This window comes from Mchenga conophoros, linkage group LG20 (assembly GCF_057382185.1).
Source record: "Mchenga conophoros isolate Kocher_MC1m ecotype Shallow Benthic linkage group LG20, M_conophoros_male_GT1.1, whole genome shotgun sequence".
Lineage (NCBI taxonomy): Eukaryota > Metazoa > Chordata > Actinopteri > Cichliformes > Cichlidae > Mchenga > Mchenga conophoros.
This window is the reverse complement of record NC_140545.1, coordinates 22,790,883-22,812,051: the sequence shown is the minus strand read 5'-3', so window position 1 is coordinate 22,812,051 and position 21,169 is coordinate 22,790,883. Positions and strand designations below refer to the sequence as shown.

At 38.4% G+C, this 21,169-nt stretch overlaps 1 protein-coding gene across 2 annotated transcripts in view; it reads right to left on the bottom strand.

Annotated features, from left to right (window-relative positions):
- Positions 1-17,809, bottom strand: part of LOC146550807 (uncharacterized) — a 34,501-nt gene extending 16,692 nt beyond the window's left edge. Inside the window, exons 1-3 of one of the 2 annotated variants that reach the window (XM_085260235.1) lie at positions 17,754-17,809; positions 16,247-16,529; positions 3,401-3,522 (exon numbers count right to left, since the gene is read on the bottom strand). In XM_085260235.1, coding sequence (XP_085116361.1) covers positions 3,401-3,522; positions 16,247-16,529; positions 17,754-17,764 — 416 coding nt within the window. In that variant the 5' untranslated portion in view covers positions 17,765-17,809. Of the gene's footprint in view, positions 1-3,400; positions 3,523-14,815; positions 14,904-15,105; positions 15,288-16,246; positions 16,530-17,753 lie in introns of those variants that run through there. The other variant, XR_014890211.1, reaches the window with a different exon arrangement.
- Positions 17,810-21,169: the final 3,360 nt, after the last annotated feature.

Here is a 21,169-nt window from a genome sequence, read left to right as displayed (position 1 = left end):
CTTGTTATTCACATGCGAGCATACAGTACAGCAAACATGTGGACACTAGAGAGATTTTTTTTAAACATCTACATGCAGATGGGTAATTTCCATAATATGCATGCCTTTATTTTTGTCAAGTTTTCCAAATAGAGTAAATTAAAGGCAATCTAACTTTGAGCAAATGTAAATGGCTTAATGGAGCTATCCCCTGTAATTGCTCCACTCAGTCAAGCATTCATTAAGTGCTGGGGAGGTTGGCTACCCTGTACTTTTTATAAACAAGTACAACGAATTTTCTCCTTAAGCAACTTTCACTTCAGATTTTCACCAATTTTACTTCTCAGATCTTTTCTAAGAGCCATAGAATGATAATATATGGAAGGATTCATTCTTATAAACAGGTCTTTGAAATGCATATGAAATTTTTTACATGCTTCCTCACTGAATGTCAACATAGATTTTATATATACTGTTTTTACTGCCTGTGGACGGCTGTGTTCAGACCAGCTTCATGTTGCGACGTATAGATAATACAGCAATTTTCTTAAGTTAAGTTAAGTGTGTCATTTGAAATATGTAAAATATGTAATTAACTTTTCATGTTTATGGTATGTGGAGTATTGACACCCTAATAGCATCCATCCATGTGTGGGTCTGGGTCATGCAGGCAGCAGACAAACTAGGGAAACCTACACCTCCCGCTCCCAGACCACCTACTTGAGTTCATTCAGGGAGGATACTGGAGGTAACACATCCCCAGAATACCCCATCTAGGAGGGCTCCTTACTAGATGCCTGACCCATCTCAACTAGCTCCTTTTGATGTGGATGAGTAGCAGCTTTACTTTGGGCCCTCCTGATTGACCAGCCTCGTCATCCTATCTCTAAGGGAGAGCCCACCCAATCATTAGTGAATTGCCACCTTCTCTAGTGGAGGGGTTTGTTTGCCCTAGTGATTCCAGGAGCTGTGTGGACTTCCAAGGCAAACTGATGAGGGGCCAGATTTTACAGCTTGAGAAATAACAGCATGCTGTTTATATGCAATTTCATGATGTCACTGTTCTGACCCTTTAGGAGACTTAGTGGGAGTTAACAGGAGAAGTACCATAAGAACTAATGCTGGTATGTTGGTAATAGTGTCAGACACATTGTTGTTTTGTCTGTGCAATATGCATTACAAATAAACCTTACTTAATTTACTTTATTTTACTGTCCAGAAAATGTATACCAGCTCATACCGCTAGTTCTCTTAGAGGCGGTTAGGTGGATGTTGCTTTATTGAACTTAGCTGGAACTGGCGTCACACAGATATTCAAGCAAGGTTGTGATGCACTTCAGTATGTACCACTCATCCCAGAGAAGCCAAACTAACGGTCACAATAACCTAATGTCATCGGATGTGTTGTGAATCATTTCATCACTTCTAAAAGCACAAGCAATCAAATCCATTTCGGCCCCTTTTCACATCCCTGAATACAATAAAAACTGCAGAGCAAACACTGCAGACTGCTCCAACTGAAATTACAAGCTCTCCATCCGATTAGTTCTCTTTTTTAACTTTCTAAAACAATTGCTTGTTTACTGCAAGAGCCAAGATGACAGCATCTTTATTCAATGATCCAGCCATCAGGAAATTATTGTGTTCATCGTGTCTGGCCTCTTGTCATTTCACATCACTCAGCAAACAGTTTACCTGCCCACACAAAGAAAAGCATTTGGCCAAAAGCCTGAATGGTCCCCATAGTTTGATGTCATTCACCATCTGTGCTGAAGGCAGAACCTCACTACAGCCTTATAGTGAAGAGACAATGAAAGAGGTGAACCTGGGAGGTTAATGTATACTAATACTTTACACTACACCATCAGAAAGGAACATTGGATAAAAAGGACAAAATTAATGGGGCGTTTTTTTTCTGTAGGTAGCAATAGACAAGCCTTTTAACCCATAAATAATTTTTGGTTAAATAGTTTTGAAAGAAAAGGGGTCTTCAACTTCAGAGCAAGTTACAGAAAACAATACTTTTATATCTAGCCAGCAACTTTGGATTGTGTCAGCTGATTGATGCTTCTTTTCCACATTACTCAACATTTTCAGCTAATTAATGTTTAAAATGTAAAATGGTAGCTGCATACGTGCAGTCTGGCTTTAACATGCTTTGACAGAGAAAGAATTTTTAATTGTTTCTGCTCTTTATGGCTCCGTATTAGATTCAAATTATGGGGGTGGGGGGGTACTGAGTAATTACAGCCATGTTTATTCACAGTTACATTCTGCAGTTTGAATGCAGTTGGAAAAATGAACATAGTCATAATTAAAGTGGAGCTTTTTTTAATACTTTGCAAAAAAAACACTTTAGAGGAAATTCCTGCCTGAAGTCTGAAACCCAGAGAACCCTGAAGGATGTTTTTCTTTCTTTTGTTTTTCAGGCCTTTCATTCAGCTATCTTCAGTTGTTTATTCTGTGGGTCGTCCAGCCTTTGGCTTTGTCTTCGGAAATTAAAATGCACGCTGAACTGGGTTGAGATTCGGTCCATTGCGCAGTAGTCCACTTCTTTACCTTCACAAGGTAAAGGTGAGGTAAGGTGAGTCAGTAAACAAATCCAAATTAATATTTTAGGTGAACAGAATCCAGCGAACTCTATCCTATCACTACTTTAGAAAAGTTTCCCCCACATCATAAGCACTGTGTTCTTCCCGTAGGCCATTTGGCTAATCAGAAAACAGTTGGTTTTGAGGCTGGTGGGCATTAAAGAGCTGAGAGCTGATATTGCCTCCTTCAGCACACAGAGGCTCAACCACTGGGCCAAATAACATGTAGTATGATACAAATAAAGATTTTTTTTTTTTTTTTTTTTAAACTTTGAATAAAGTAAAGCTCTGGTAGAATCCCAGAATGAAAATATAGAGGTAGAAATGAGCATGACCTTTCTCTAGCAATATACTGGTGTATACTTGGAAACAGTGTTTGTAATTTCAGGCAGTGTGCTTCACTTTCATACAAGAAAAAGATATGAGAGTTAGAAATACCAGATACTTGAAAATATTAAATTATGAAACACAAATTCAGCTCCAGTTGCAAAAGTATAATTTGGAGGAGGTGTTTTAGTTGCATGAAGCTGTTAGATGTTGCTTTTAAAAATAACAATAGGTGTTGTTGTCATGGTCCACCCATCCTTCAGGTGAGGACCTGCCTTCTAGCATTCTTGTGTCCTTTTACTCTCTCTTGCTCTCCTCTCTCTGTGTAGCTGTGTGTGTGGCTGGCACTAAGCACTCTCTTAGAGGAGTGGGTGTGGTCCAGGGAGGACTCATCACAAAACTTGCTCTTCTCTCCACTTATTGCAACTTTGTCATTGTACTCATGTTGTAGTATAACTCAGGCCAAATACTTCTGCTTTGCTGCGCTCACCTTTTGTCCTTACCTGAGCTTACCTTCTCCATCCTGTGGTACCACAATAATAACCTGCCTGACCCACTCTCGCATTCCTTCAGTTGGAGACCTGTCTATCTCTGGTCTATGGAAAACTGGAAGCTTGAACCTGTGCTGGAAAAGTAAAAATACCCACATGAATACCTACCTAAGGGCATTTACCTAATTGAAGTCTTTGCTTCTAGAAAAACTGATCTTGAGCATAATCTGTTGCACTTAGCTGAAACTTGTTAAAATCATTCATCTGTGTCCTGCATTTGAGTTCCTCAGGTTGCACTTTAACAGTTGTTCTTAATGAGCCAAATTAGCATGGCCTGCTAATTTTAGCAACTTGAATAAAAAATAGAAAACAGTGTTCTGTTTTTTTTGTTTTTTGTTTGTGAAAGAAAAGAAAGAGTCCATGCTGCAAAGTCTTAAAATACAGAATATCACTCTTACAACAGTCTGATGCACACCTGTTAAAGATGTCCACTGAACGTTTGCTAGCTAATTAGTCACTGGTCAGTTTGAGGAAACGGTTACAGGTACTGTGTGAGAGCAATGCTAAAAGAATGAGCAGCAGTATGAAGTTGGAGGCAGAGAACAGTAAAATAAACCATGATAATCTGATAATCCCCAAACACAACATAACAAATCTGAATCTATATGGCATGGGCATCTGCTGTTTTTGACCACAGCTGTCTCTTTGTTTGAGGAGGGATGATCACTTAAAGCCCCAAGCAAAGTCAGATCGAGGCTTATTTTGAGAACAGCAGGAAGTGCAGCATCACCATCTATAGGCTGGTACGGCAACGACACTCTTGAGCCTTAACAACAGCTGCTTTTTACACAGTGCCTGCTCACCCTGCAGACACACATTTTGCCCACAAACACTGCTTTCAGAATCAATTACTCACACACCACAGGTCACATAACAGTTCATTACTGTTCAACTACCAGTGATTGTTCAATAGTGAGCCTATTACAGAGATAAACCTCTGCCAAGACAAGAGGAGAACAATTAAGACATTTTAATGATGCTTTTAATGTAGATGAAGAGATGAGTAAAAATAAGTAAATAAAAACAGATGATGTGGTTGAGAAAGAATAGGTGAAAAAGGTAGGAGAAAGATTGTAATCTGTTTAATAGAGAAGCTGGATTCTAAATTGTTATTGATCAGCTGTATTATATTAAACTTCCTGACCTTTAATCTCAGTATCTCTAATATTCTAATGATCAGTGCTGTTTCCTTTGTAGCAGAACAACATTTTTAAAACTCCTAAATGAAAGAAGCTGCATGTTTTTCTCCACTGACTCATACAGGTAGTTCAGTTCAGCAATCTCTTCGATGGCAATTCACTTGAGAGACAGTCTGCAGCGTTAAAGTCTCTGCTGTAGCTAATTAGGTCACACTTGACACACCTTTTCATATCTTTCTCCGTGGCAATTATTCTAGCAGAACACACTCGTGGTAAACAGAAAGTTTACTCTTCGACTTCCTCCAGTTTTTAAATGTACTTTTTTGTTCCTTCACTTTCTTTTTCCATTCAGGTCTCCAGATTCCAAAGTCTGCCTCCTCGGTGGAAAACCACCACACTTACTTTAGGTTTCATCAGATGAAAATTGAGTTGTTGGAAAGAACATGAAAGAAAACAACAAAATTGCAACAACACAAAAAAAAGCTTCCGAACCAAAGAATCACCATGCCCTCATATAGATAACATCCATGCAAATGTTGACCTCCTGCAGCATTTTTACAGAAATACAGAACGGTGGGTCATGAAATCATTTAATTTTCTTCCAGCCTGAATGCAGCATTGAAAGAAAAGGTCTCCGTTGCCTCTCTGAGATTTGCGCTTGACATTTGAGAAACATATTGCATTCTGTTTTTTATGGTTTCTGCAGTCAACAGACACGAGCTGTCTCTGACAGTTACACTTTTTGTTTAATAAAAAAAACATCACATGCAGGCTGTCTGTGGAAGGATAGAGAGGTAAATCTGTATCCAAATAAGTGCAATGGCATTACTATTAGGATCCTTTCCTGAATGAAAAGTGCCAGTGCAATAAAACATTTGAAATGTGTTATGGTATGTGCTTTAGGTATCAAAGGTAAAGGACTATCTGATGTGATTATTCTAATCGGTTATTCCGAAGTACCAAATCAGCATAAAGTAAAGCATAAAGTCGGCTAGCTTAGTCCACCGATTTCCAACCTGATTGTAAGTCCCCTCTAAGGGTCACAAGTAAATGTGGGAGGTCACAAGATGATTAATGGGAAAGGAAACAAGGGAACATAAACTGTTGCCGTACACATTTGTATTAATTTTTGAGAGTTTTTCTTACTGTCTACCACTGATTACCTTCATAATAGAAACACAGCTATGAAAGAACGCATTGTCACTTTCATAAAGTTCACTTTTGCTATACGCACATATACATCATCTTTCACAAGGCCCCATTAAGCACTGACCTGGTGACTAAGATGATATATCATCTATCTGATATTGGTATTGTACTTTTCCATCATGTGAATGACACACAGGCTTTGCTGCCAACGTGAATGGATCCATTCATTCTTTTGTCATATTTGAAAAATGACCACTCATCATAAAGACTTACTGAAACCTTGGGCTGCACTTAATGACCACTGAATGGTTCTCGGTGTGTCTGATAATTTGCAGCAGTATTCAAATTGACATGCACAACTTACTGCAACATGTTCGCCATTAATGATGACCAAGAGCTGTGCTTACTCTCTGCTAGGTGAACCTGAGTTCCAGTTGACATAATAGAAATCACTACAAAAAATGCACAGATAAGTGGAGAAAAGAGCAATATTTAGACTCATTGGTTAACAAAGTCCTGCTGGGAACCCTCAAGCTGATGGTTTTTGCCTCCACCAGAAAGCGAAGGACAAGCGCACTCATACACTAGCATTAGTCACCTGGTAAAGCATAATCATTTATCCTCCTTTGGGACTCTAATGGCGACCATAATTTATTAAATCAACACCATATATTACTTCAAATTTAAAATTAACATACACTCATCAGGAAAAAATGTTGTATGGTTAAAGGCTAAGGAGAAACAAGTTCTGTTTAAGTACAGACAAATGGACGTCTTCTCGTAATCATCAGAGTCGCCTCCTGATGGTCATTAGAAATAATACAGGTACTTCTGCATTAGCTTTACTTGTCAGACCCTGACGTTAGCAGTCTTTTAGGTGCAGTCTATGGGAGAAACCTAGGGCAGAGAAGTCTAGCTAGACAGCACCAAGGATGTAATAAGGAAGGTAAAATATGTTTTGTAATTTAAATGTTGAACCTATAGAGGCGGGACACAGTTGTGGGCATTGATAGTTATTTGTCTTTCTGAAGTAACCCCGTGATGGACCGGTGGCCTGTCCAGGGTGTATCTCGAGCTCTTTCAAAGCTAGGATAGACTCCATGAGTATGGATGGATGGATGTATTCCTTTAATATTTAGGGGAGCTCAAATGTGTGCTCATAAACCAGACCGAATGGCTAATGATTACTGGTATCATGTCTTTATCTTTTATCTTTGCTGCTGTGCGGTGTGTAGCGCCCAGATTGTGAAAAATCCAAGTATTGACAGAGCTGAATTATCAGACAGACATTATCTACATTTATGTGAATGCTGAATTCTTCTGACAGGTGTAATTAGCGTCTATTGTTGCAGTGAAGAGAAGGCTGACAGATGATACTCGCGATAACACTGTTATCAGAGCTGTTAATGCAGTCATTATGTAAAAATGATAATGGCTTTTATTTGTCATTGCAGAAATCATTCAAAGAGGTTTTTCTTGCTAGAAGCTTGCTCATTAAGATGTTTTGCATTAAAGAGTTAAATAATGTGTATAAACACAATCATATTTCAGAGAACTGTAAAAAAAGACTGAAACATGAATATGTTATGAGCCTGAGAGCCATAAATCAAGCAAAAGACAATGTAAGTGTCATAATGTTGAATTATTTCAGAGAACTCTGTATGTTTGATCAATGCTTTGAATCTACCATGAAAACGCATTTCCCTCTTCAAATGCTCCCCGCAGAGCGTGGTCTCGCAGTGAAAAATAAGAGAGAAAGAGCGACAAGAGAAAGTTGGCTGGCAAGTACTGGCTCCCCTGGCGTCTTTTCCAGAACACAGCCAAGATGGCCATATTGTGTCTCTAAACAAATCGAATGGTTGGCACTGTGACAAGTCTGCCTCTGTGGTGTTCAGATTTACAGAGTCAGCACGACTGTGCTCCTTCATTCCCAGGTCACCACATGCAGCAGCCAGCAGGGAGTCTTGGTCGTGTTTACTCTACTGCTGGATGGCAACTGTCATTAGTCTTTTGGCTGCAACGTAAAAAAAATAATAAAAAAAGAAGGATTGATTACTTTGTTCAAAGTTTATAAACTAAATGCATCTCCGCTTCTTTCCAATTCATTAAGCTATATTGTGACAAAAGGTTCCTGCTGGGTTGAGGCTGAGCTGTTTCTATATAATCGCATTTGTCCCCAAGCTTGAAGGTTTCACCGAACTCTTTCTGTGTCTGCACAGAAGACTTACAAACACTTTTCAGTGTGTAGTTTTGTTGCTTGCATTCACCAAATTCATTCATAAAATGAAAAAAATATTCTGCTAGAAAAAAAAAAGCATGAATGGTTTGGTTGATAAAATGTCAGAAAACTCAAACAAATCACAAGATTTGTCCGGCCAGCATAGAGAGCCACAACACTGAATTAAAGCTCATATTAATTGCTTTACATTTTATAAAATGCTTACATTTTACAGTCTGCAGCTATTTAACAGTAAATTGTACTGAATCAAAGAAAAGAATAATTGATTCTAAAAGTAGTATTTTACATTTACTCATCAGTTAAACTACAAATCCTTTCACAGGTTTGGTTAGATTTAGACTACAGAAGGACTGGACTGAAAGAGCAACAATCTGAAACAATAAACCACTCTGAAAAAATCATATGTATATGGACCTTTGAGGACCTCTTATATATTGCCATTTTTTCCCGCAGAGGATAGTTTCATAATCATGAACAACTTGTTAGGTAATGACCAGGGTCACAGCTGAGATAAACTAAAAATCTTTAGTCTCCTGTGGCAAACAGCCCGTGCATCCACCCTTACTCTCTCCCCTGCAGACTTCATAGCTCTGTGAGTCACCACCAATAAAGTGACTGATGCTAAAAATGACTGGTGCTGTCATTTGTCTTGGGATGTCTCTATACAGCTTCTATAGATGGACCATAGAGGTTGTATCTTATTGCTGTACTGATTTATATTAGATTGCTTATAATTGTTCATATTATTTTATGAGCGCAGCTTTCATGTACGCTGTGAACCCAAAACATGAGAAAATACTTGTCAAAGTCATCCAGTACAAGACCATAAACTTCCAGCTTATGTGAGCACAGAGCTGAATCAGCAGCTCTCTGACACTGCGTGAACAAAAACGAAGCATTAAACTTTTATTTGGTATTTATTACAGAACTGTTATGTTGGGGGTTCTGCTTTTGTGGTCACTCAGTGTATATTCTATAGTGAATAAATACAATTTGCCCACTTTCATAAGGAGACCATATAAAGAAGCTCATGCTGTCAGAGACAATTACTGCTATATATTCCCATATAAAGCTGTTATCTCTAAAGAGTCCAGAAACCTTTTTGTCTATGAAACAGAAATGGCTTCTCTCTCTGGGGCAGTGAATGTCTATTTTTTACGACAGCTCTGCAAAAGAAATGTCTCTGAAACACACACCTACACAAACAACATACACACACACACATGGCAAGGATTTGACAGCCTTAGACGCATACATCCATTACCGACTTCCCAACAACAGCCCTTTACAGGCAAATAAAGGGTATTTGTGTAAAAGCTGTAAAAACCTGTCACACCTCCAGTTATGTGTGTCAAGCTCTGAGCAAAAAGAAAGAAAGAAACATGTCCAGCGGGAGATAAAAGAATCGATAAAGGAAAGAGAGATAGTGAAGAGAGAGAGAGAGATTAGCCACATATGTGCTGTGTACTGACTGGGATGCAAGCAGGCTAATTGCTCGGAGACCAACATGAGGCACTGGGATGAGAGGATGAGGAGCGTCAGCCTGTTGGATCGATTGTGCTGGTGATATGTGAGTGTGTGTGTGTGTGTGTGTGTGTGTGTGTGTGTGTGTGTGTGTGTGTGTGTGTGTAGGAGAATAATGATCAGTTACTAAGCACATGTACACAAATATGGAAACAGTATTCTGATCATTCACTTGCTTTAGTTACATCAAAGTAAAATTACCACAATGTATTTACATTTAATTTAATGCAGCCACTGCTGGTTGTTTGTCTGTCTATCTCAGCCAGGGCACACTTAAAATATATATATTTTTAATTTTCCTGTTTAAATAAAGAATAAAGGGTTTTTTTTAAACTCTCTATTGAAATATCTGAAAAAATATATATTTTTCTGTTGTCTATTAATTATATTAACTATAAATTTAGCCAGTGCGGAGCTACCTTGAGCTTGCATTATTCCTAATGGTCAGCAGGGGGCAAGTGTTCTGGTTTCAGCTCCCTTACCTGACTAGTGATGTGTCGGTCACGAACGGAATGGCTCTTAGAGCCGGATCTTTGACGTGAACGACGCGAACCGGCTCCTTATCGCGAGCCATGGGGTTTTTTTTCTTTCTCTCACCCTCTCTCTCTCGCACTTGTGCTTTACGCTGGGCAGGGGGCGGTAGTTACACTCAGTAGCACAGGAACAGAGCAGGAGGGAGAGACAGAGAAAGAGCCAGGGACAGCAACGTCACATTAGAAAGGTATAGTAATCATCCACAACTAGTATTTTCAGTTGCAGATGATAAAGGATTCAGAAAGTTTATTCATGCAGGCCCATATGACAGAGAATATGCATGTTCTTTTTGTTTTCACATTATAATTTATATTTAATTGTGTTGTGGTTTGCAGTGTTTTGTGTTGTTTCACTTTAAATTTGTAAAAGGAAAAAGCTGAAAATTTAAATAGTTAAAAGTTGAATTGTGAATAGTTGATTTTTGTATTATTTGATTTATTTATTACATTTTATGTGTTGAGCTTTTGTTACCTAGTGGCTACATAAGCCATCAAGTACCAACGACCAGATTTGGTGTGTGGTAATAACAGGTAAATGAACTTTTTTTTTTTTTAAGGATTTGACTATATATGAATGCTTGTGTATAAATACACAAACAATACACATGTGCTTTCATGCTTTCAATTGTGTAATTTAAGTGATCTAGGTAGCTCTGTTTTGGAAGTTCAGTTCATGCTAGAAATGTGTTTTGGAGTTTGTATGTGCTTTTTGGAGTTTGTACGTGTTTTGTCTCTAGGCACCGCATATATTTATATATAAACATATATAAATAAAACCACTTTTTTTTTTACATTAGTAATTCCTTTTGTGCATAATTTTATATTATTGATAATAATAAATTAATTAAAGCAACAAAACAACCTGAAGAGCCGGTTCGGAGTCGAAGGAGCCGGCTCTTTTTAGTGAGCCAAACCGAAAGAGCCGGTTCTCTAAAAAGAGCTGGAAATCCCATCACTATACCTGACCCCGGTAAACGCTTTTCTCAGGATTTCAGTTTCGAACGCTACTTTCAAGACTTATTTACAGCATTATGTTAATTTTGTAAACTATACGGCCTCATATAGAGTGGAAAATGATAAAGAATCACTTGCACATGAACTTTGGGAGTTCTTTCATTTTGCTGGTAACATACAGCCTGCTCTGAGAGATTGCTCTTCATCATAGAGGGCCCACAGCTAGAGACATGTGGTTCGCTTGTACATGGGAATTCCGGCTCTTTTTAGAGAACCGACTCACTAAAAAGAGCCGGCTCTTTCGGCTCCCAACCGGCTCTTCAGGTTGTTTTGTTGCTTTAGTTAATTTATTATCAACAACAATATAAAATTATGCACAAAACGAATTACTAATTAAAAAAAACAAACGTGGTTTTATTTATATATGTTTATTAATAAATATAATAAACTTTTATTTATTCAATACACATAAAATGTAATAAATAAATTATAAACAGAAAATCCAACTATTTACATTTAAATTTTTAAATATTTAAATTTTCAGCTTTTTCCTTTTAAACAAATTTAAAGTGAAACAACAGAAAACACTGCAAACCACAGCACAATAAAATATGTGCAAAAAATATGCAAAACAAAAAGAAGATGCACTTTCTCTGTCATATAGGCCTGGGATGATTTTTTGGGAGAGTGTTTTCCTCCTTGGAATTGCATACATAAGATTCACTGCATGAATAAACTTTCTGAATCCTTTATCATCTGCTACTGAAAATAGTTGTGGACAGAGGCGGAGCCAGACATTTGAAACAGCCGGGGCTTAGCCCAAAGAGTAGTATGCATGTGGGATTTTTTTTTTTTTTTTGGGGGGGGGGGTGTAGAAATGACTAAAAGATTAATAGGCTCTGTTCAAAAAAGAATGACTTCATATAGGGAAAAATGTATATCACATGTGCAGGACACCTTAAACTAGTTTTTTAATTAAGCAGCAAGGCAGAACAAGGTCAGGGCTGTATCAAGACACGAGGACTAAACCCCAATTCAACCAGACCCAGAACTGATCCAGAATTAAAACAGGACTACAACAGTTCAAAATCAGGACTACTGAGGACTTAACCAAGACAGAACCAGAATCAGAACTAGATGATAGCACTAAAAATCATCATAGACCTGCACTACACTTATTTTTTAATTCTACCAAAGTCCACTATTTAGATTGAGAAAAGTTTATATAATTATTTAGCCTTGTTGTGCAAACAAGCCTGCATAACTTAATAAATACAGAATTTGAAAAATAACAAACCTAAAAAGAAACACTAGGTACGAGATACATGAGGACCTATGATACGGTGATACTTTTGGTAAACAACCATTTGACTAACATGTGTGTCTCACCTGCTCTTGTTCATCTGTTCTGTCCTCGTTCTCCTCTCTCTCCCTCTTTGTGCTGACAATCATCAAATATACAGTTGAAACCAGATATTTACTCTTCAGATAAAAACACTTTTTTAATTGTAACATCAAATCAGACTAAATGTTTATTTTTTTAGATTGATAAATATAAAAACATATTTGTTAACTTTAAGAGTAAAGAGAGAAACTATCTGTATTTCTTAATTGCAAATGGCACCAAATTGTATTCAAACTTGAGCCACATTTATGGAGCTCCACAGTTCTTTTCCTGGTGTTTTGGTTGATATCTCTTGATTTTCCCATGTCAAAGAAACAGGCTCTGTGTTTTGCCTTATATGCATCCACAGCTGTGCCACCAATTTACTCACATGGACTCTACTAACCTATCAGAAGCTTCTTCAGCTCAGAATGGAATCGTCTGGAGTTTTCTTATTAATTAACAATAAATTTAGTGTACATGTACTCCTAAATTTGATGAAAGTGATAAAAATAGCTCTGTCTCTCTTTATTCTGAAATTTAACTAATTCAAAATATATTTCAATATTTATCTAAAACAAAAATTTACTCTAAATTGATGTTGTACACAGAGGTGGGACCAAGTCATTGTTTTGCAAGTCTCAAGTAAGTCTCAAGTCTTTATCCTCAAGTCTCAAGTCAAGTCTCAAGTAATGTCAGGCAAGTCAGAGTCGAGTCTCAAGTCACTGGTGTAAAAGTCCGAGTCAAGTCACAAGTCTGAAACTTTGAATTTCAAGTCCTTTCGAGTCTTTAAAAAAAAAAAACGAAAAAATAATGTTGCAGTTATGCTAAATGTAAATGTTAGACCATGTAATTTTAAAATCTGTGTTTTTCTCAACACATGACAAAATAGTGAACTTAGAAAATATACACAAATTGTGAAATTGCACCTCTTTAAAATGCAGCTCAATTAAACCTAGCTCCAAGAATAATTTTCACCGACAGTTCTGAGATAAGCTGCATGTTATTCTTGGATGCGGTTGTAGGACCGGCTTTAAAATCGCATGACAAAAATATCATACACATTAAAAAGAACTGCATCACCAACGTAGCCTGGACAACATTTGCTAGTTAGATGAAGTCAGCTATCTCATTGTAGCATATTTATATGCATATTTATAATCATACGGTTCTTGGAGTGAGTGCATACACTCGTGAAGTTTAGTAACTTCAGGTCACTGCAACAAGTCCGGGTACAGTTTACCGACGGATGGGTGCAGGACCTTGAAATGCACCGTGTAGAAAGTAAAGACCATCGTACGTATCATAAGTTTACCAGTCTCACAAATCGTCGTCATAAATACACATTCGTTAACCGTTTATTAATAGGACCTTTGAGCTCAAGGGTAATTAATTAGTAGTGGAAATAATTTCTGGTAGCATCACAGAAATGTAGCAGTGACAATAATACTGTATGCTGTAATCGTACTGGGCAATTAGTGATACAAAAAACCTGTTTTATCCTGTGAATAAAAGTATATGTTTTTGTTAATGTACCATAATAACAGAAGCGAAACACAATATTGTGTCAGGACAATTCACTATTTATGCACAATAAACACAGGAGCATAGCGCAACAATTTCTGTTCAGCGCCAGACTTGCTTGTAACCTATATCACTAATTATGTTATGAAAATGACGTATTAACTACTAAAAAATACTGACCTTCGTGTAAATGCTTGGAGCAGACTAACCTGTGAGCTGGAGGGTTCTGGGACGTTATATTTGATCTTTGAATGGCTGCAATCCAGGCCATCCTTCGCGTCTTTGTTACTTCGGAAACATGGCTTGAACAATTTCTCTTCAACGACGTAATCCGATAACAACCGATCTCTTTACCCGTCGGCTTCCTGTGGCTGTCATGCGACCGGCTATTGCAGTTAATAATACAACAGCTTCTTGACATTTTTGTGTTTCTTTTTATCGCTGTGTGACTGATTTCAATTGAAAGCCTGCGTGCGCTACTACCGCTTGCCACGAGTTCCCAGAATCCTTTGCGGTTCTACCCGTGAATGACGTCACATTTTCAATCTCTATATAATATGCATGTTAAATTTTATATTTTGGGTAAAATATCAAGTCTTTTCAAGTAAACCGGTTCAAGTCCAATACAAGTCCCAAGTCATTGGTGTAAAAGTCCAAGTCAAGTCACAAGTCTTAGAACATTTTTTCAAGTCAAGTCTAAAGTCATAAAATTAATGACTCGAGTCTGACTCGAGTCCAAGTCATGTGACTCGAGTCCACACCTCTGGTTGTACAGTAAAAATGTTTTATGTTTTCTCCCTAAAGTGTATGTAAATATCTGGTTACAAATGTGAATATCCTGCTGTGTACTGAAATCCCTCTTGTTTTGCATAGAAATATACTGAACAACATACAAAGCATAATATATAAAATAACATTTACCTGAGTTTTTTCTTTGAAAGAACCCTCGAATGTCCATTCTTATGTTTCAGTACATAACTGAAACCGATTTAGTCGGGGAGGGTAAGAACTGAAAATATGAAATAAACACACGTAAGCTAAGACTCTCTAAAAAAAAATAGCATTTGTTCGGCTTTTCATTTTGCCATTTGTTGATTCACTTGAAGAGCAAGTAACGTAATATTGGTCAAGTGATCAGTTTCATATCAATCTTTCGTGATGCACCGTCATATTTACATTATTTGTACGGTACGAATGATTTGCTTTGGTACCTGGTCAAACTTAAGCTCTCCTTAGTATGGCTGGCTCCGTCTCTCCAACAGCGCACTCACGGGCAGCAGCTGCCCCGCCCCCTCGCTCAGTCGCTTAGTGCCTGAGCTTGGATCATACCAATATCAGGGGGGGATTCACGCACAGTCGTAAATTCCCACAGTGTGCACTATGTGCTTCGAATATTGTGTGTACTTTTTGTTTTATACAGTAGTCAGCCAGGCATCTAACTATGAAAAAATTACACTCCAAAATACCCCGGGCTTCTGACAAAACAACCCGGGCTTAAGCCCCGTAAGCCACCCCCACGCTCCGCCCCTGGTTGTGGATGATTACTATACCTTTCTAAAGTGATGATGTTGTCTCTTGATGTTGTCCCTGGGTCTCTTTCTCTGCTACCTCGAGTGTAACTACCGCCCCTTCCCCTCTGCTCAGCGCAAGCACAAGGCTCATGTGCAGAGTGAAGCAGAAAAAATGTGCGGCTCGCATCGTTCACTTCAAAGAGTCGTCTCTAAGAGCCATTTCGTTCATGACCAACACATCACTATTGTACACCCACTGCAACTGGATGTATGTACTTTGATTTCATCCGACGCAGTGTGTGCTCATGAGTTCATAATAATCCAAGAGATTTTTGGCTACACCCGTAAGCTAAGAAAATGGTGAAAGAATAATGGAAATTCCGAAAAAGTTGACATGTGGGAGTCCAGGCGGATCAGTCAAGGCCCAGTGTTTCTGACATCCAAATATTTGCATTGATGAATTCTTTCTGTTGTCACACAAAGGTCCTTACAGAGTTCACTTGTACATTTTCAATCAGACTAGCTTGCTTTTTAAAGGCTTATGGTGGACTCTTGTTGTTTATGTTTAACTGTATTGACATGTTGTAATAGTATTTTAATTTCATAACAGTGACAAGCAAGGGTGTATCTGGGCTAAATGCTACCATCGCCTTATTGTCATAAAAGCAGGTCAGACACATAATGCTGCGCCTTACGACTTTGCTTGTGCATACCTGGTTACGATGACAATGAATTGCCAAAGAGGTTTTTAAGCTTTTAATTAGGAACTGATGCCACGGACCAAAAGTAAAATTATAAAATAGAAATTGAGGGAAAAAACTCTTGAAAAAATTGAACTTACCAAGTGAAAAAGACCAGAAGGGCTGGTGCTTGAGCACCACCTGGGGTCCATCTGAAGATTTTCATTGGGAGTGACCAGAAGAGAAAGGACTAGAATTAGTATATCACAGGGACACAGAGAGGCAAGGCTGAGATGGATTGGGCATGTGCAGAGGAGGGATAGTGCATATACTGGATGCAGGATGTTGAAGACGGAGCTGCCAGGCAGAAGAAAAACAGGAAGGCCACAAAGAAGATTCATGGATGTAGTGAAGAAGGACTTGCAGAGGATGCTATGGCAAACCCTGAAAGGACCAACAAAAAGAAGAAAAATGTTTTAAAAAATCTATTTTTTAACCCTAAAGTCTCAAGTATTTAAAATGAAAGTTTAATACAGTAACTGGTAACATGGTGATGTGACTGTTTTGCTTGTAAAGAGTGGACCGTGCAAAACTACAGATTGAACGTAATTGCAGGTAAAGGTCAGGCACGTAGAAATGTATTTAAAAACATATAAAAGAATATAAGTAAAATGAACATATAAAAAGTAAAAGTACTCTTAATGGCCCTTTTTTCAGATGGTTTCACTTATGTGCACAATTTGTGGGAATGCATTTTATGTAAAACCTCAGTTTTTACAGTAACCCGTGAGAAGCTGAAAGTGGAATAAAAAAATATTTATTTTCCTTCAAATGTAGTGGAGCAAAAGTACAAGAATGCAAATGGCCTCTGATCACACATTGGCACACAAATGGTGACAGAATTGCTATGCAAGACGCCGACCTTCCCAGTGGGAGGATCTCGGGGTTCAATTTCTTGCTCAAGGACACTTTGACAGGAGGAGGTGTTGTCTCCTCAAGTACTCCAACCCTGTGATTAATAGACAACCTCCAGAGCCGAGGTTTCCCCACAAAGTAACAAGTTTGGTTGGATTATATTGGACGGCTTTACCTCCTTCACCTGTGACAAGTGACCGGCACCACCTCTGTCAGATGACAATGGAGATTTAAAAGTCATGTGATGAAGATGACTCTTGAATATTTGTCAAAGACAAGTAAAATGTGAGCTGTCAGTGTCATTTGTTAACCACCAAGCAGTAGGCCTAGACAAAAAAGCATCATTTACACTGCCACCATGAGCAATGAGAATTGGCTATAAAATATTCCACTTGTCATCCTCATCCACTTAACTCCATTTCACACATGGATCAGTTCTATCAGTGGCAGCTCGTCCTCATTTAAAACCATTAATGACTTTCCTGCAGAGAATTTAGCAGGATGGATGAGATTACTTTGTCATTTTTGCACGTGTGTATGCGTGTTGGTGTCCTATTCATTTGCTCACATATCTATTTGAAGTAAGTGTTTAATTATTGTGGTGTTTGAGCCCCTGCTACAATGTGCTCTGTCAACATTTGTATTGAAATGAATGATGAAAGATTTAGCACATTAAAAAAAAAGCACATTAATATTGGCTTTTCCTTTTGTATCCGTTTAGGAAGACCCTGATTGTTATTCATCATCACTTACCTCCATCTCATGCTTAGCTCAGTAGTGGCAATAGTAAAGAGGATGGGGAGATTGGGAGTTTGGGGGGAAGTGGGGCGGTTGGGGTAATGACAGCACACAAGCTACAGCTGGGCAAACATAGGAGGTGCATTGTGTAAGCTATCTAGTGTGTCACTGCCTCTTAGTGGTGGCTACGAAAGCTGCATGACTGATTCATCTTTATTAAAAGCTCATCCCCTTCCTAGTTTCTGCGACTACGTGTGCTTCTGTTAATTAAAAGACCATCAAAAGGGTCCTTTGGATTCCTAATAGAAAAAAATAGAGCATATGCTTGAGCTCTGGTCCTGTAACCATCAAACTCCCAAAAATAATACATATGTTGTTTATATGTACACCACAGCATTTGTAATGCCTGTCTCTCTATATATATATACATAACAATACTCTTAAACAGGGGTGTCAAAGTCATTTTAGTTCATGGACCTCGTAAATACATTAAAAGCTTGGGCGCGGCTCCTTGGCTAAACAGTCTTACTGCATCGTGATTTCTCAGGCAATTGAAAACGTCTTTGTCAATAAGAAGGCTATAAAGCTCACAATGACTTAAACCTCTGGTTATTAACAGCTCAGGCCACCATTCTCATGGCTTGATCCACGGATAACACCTTGAAAAATGATGCTTTCTAATATAAGAGGATGGGAAGATCAAAATTTAGGCCTTAGTTCTCTGCAGTTTCACACGTTGGCAAGCGGTCCAACAGACCAGTTCTATCACATGGACTATTGATTGATTGATTGATTGATTGATTGATTGATTGATCGATTGATTGATTGATCATACTTTATTCATCCCGAGGGAAATCGGGTTAAGGCTGCCAGCCGTGCCAGCGCCATCTTACCCTTCCAACCATACATACATTACACAAACATCACATGGGGAAGACAGGTCAGAGAGGTATAACAATGGAAAATACACAACATGAGGAAAGACGAGGAGAAAAAAGATCTCCCCCCAGACTGAGCTCCAACAGGGAGATCAGTTTGAGAACAGAAAAAAAACACCTCAGCGCATACAAAAAGCACATGACTATCAATACACCATAGAAACACAAGACAAGCAACAGGGGCGGGTCCGGTCCTGCAGCATATCTGCGCTGGTCCAGTCGACCGCCATCTTCCCCGGGAGGGGACAAGCATCAAAGGCATTTGGAAAGGGAGGGGGGATGGGTATATATCAGTGTTGCACTCTCCTGCTCTAAATAAACAACATAAGAATAAATTCAAACTTTAGTAATGCAATAATCCTTGCAGGAAAATCCAGAAGGAAAAGTTAGAAAGTTAGAATGAGTCTAGAAGAAACCAAAATGTGCATGTGTATGATTTTGAATTTCATTATAATTTAATATATTGGAAATACAAACAGACATATAATTATAAAGGAAAATGGATAACACTGTAACAAAAACAAACTGGAACAGGAACCGTTGCCTGCAACCCATGCATGTAAAGAAAGTTGCGTTAATCCTATCAAATTATCAAACCAATAATCCATCAAAATATGGAGTGTGCTCCCTGTTTCTGTACTGCAGTCCTCTAGGATACGTCTATAGTTTGATTTATAGAGGCCCTGGGCTGTATGCGGCACATGTTCCTCATCATCAGTGTCACATCTCACATTAAAGAGATCAAGCAAGCGAGAAAGCGTTATTTATTTTTATAGCGCTTTTCACAGACAGGAGTCACAAAAATGCTTTACATCAGGCAGGAGTTTGCTGAGTGATGGAAGGAGAGATTCGGCTTTAAAGTCTTTGATGCATGTTTTCTTGCCATCATCAGCTGCTAAAGAGAACAGATGCTTTAAAGCAGCCCCATTATCCACGTGAGCTTAGATTGAAGACAGAACAATAAAGTGACCAAAACTTTTTTTGCATGGTGAATGCTAATTATGTATTCACTTCCTAGAACGGGGGGGGGGGGGGGGGGTCTTAGACCTAAGGCGCCGGCCTCCCGTTACATTTCAAAAGACTCAAATTTTCAATTAATTTGCAGTGACCATCACAAAAGTATAATAAGCTTTTCAAATGCTACCAGCACCATCTCCTATTTTGATGAGTCTCTATTTGATTATCCCTTTCAAGATCATTCATTTTAGCAGGAGATGTAGCACCTTACTTTGATCCATGTCCTCAGGCACAAGAAACCTTGTAAAACCCAAAATTGTTTGGGCGGATCATAAAATAGGATGAAGGGATTCTCCTGTCACCGCGGGGAGTTTTCTTGGGTTTATGTAACACTGATGTGTTAGGAGAGAAATATCACTCTCTCTGTTTCAGCCCACTTCAGCCGGGATAAATTTTACCTTTCGGATAGAATGGAAAATGTACAGTACAAAAAAAAATTTAATTAGCAATACGCTTAATCTGAGGTTATTTAAATTCATTTAATTCAACTGAAACCTCTTATCCAGAGACATCCAAATGAGACGTGTGAAGTGGCCATCCATAGCACACCCTGTCATATTTCTAGCTGTTTTATGTTCCATGTTCTAAAAGTTTGGCCATCTTGGCTTTGTTCCATCATCGTAAAATTAATCATGTCCTGGTTTAAAGCCAATACTTTCTTTGTACTACTCATGCAGTTCATTTGATAACTGGTTCCTGGAAAATTGATATTTAAATCGATGGATTCAGTAAGAACTGTGCAGTGGATTAGAAACGATAGCTACAGATGTTGATCCGACAGATATTGATAATCAAATGTAATTATGGCAACGTGGCCAGTCAAAGAGAAAGTATATACATGTGTACAGTACAGCAGCACGTTCAGCAATATCACCTTACATCTGTACATTTCTATACGTCTCTGTGTAACACTCACACTTGACAGTTAAAGGGATGTGGGGGAGTGTCTGTTCCTGGGGGCATGTGAGATGACATTTGAGGCAACATTCCTGTGGCTGAAAATGGGTTTAATTTATCTTGTCAAAAGTATCAATAAAACCAATATATAACATTGTTCTGAGTTTCGTTATCACTGTCAGTATTAGCAGAGCTAACTCGCCACATGGTAAGAAACACTACAGGCACTGCTACTGAACGCAGGCATGCATGGAGCAATCATATCCTCAGTTTCATTACATTTTTTCATTGGGTATTTGTTTAGAATACCTTATCTGTAACATACACATATGTTACATACATGTTCAGTGAAGTAACTGAGACTCGATAGTAAAAAGAAGAGCTACGTCTACGTGTCGTAATGGTGACATTGGAAGAACCTTCAGCTTTCAGGCCCTTCTCCCAGAACCAGCTCCCAGTATGGATTTGGGGATGAGACATCCTCTCTGCTTTTTAAAACCTTCGTTTTTGGTAAAGCTTATAGTTGGGACTGGATCAGGCGACCCTGTATTCACTCTTAGTTGCTGCAGTAGGCCTAGA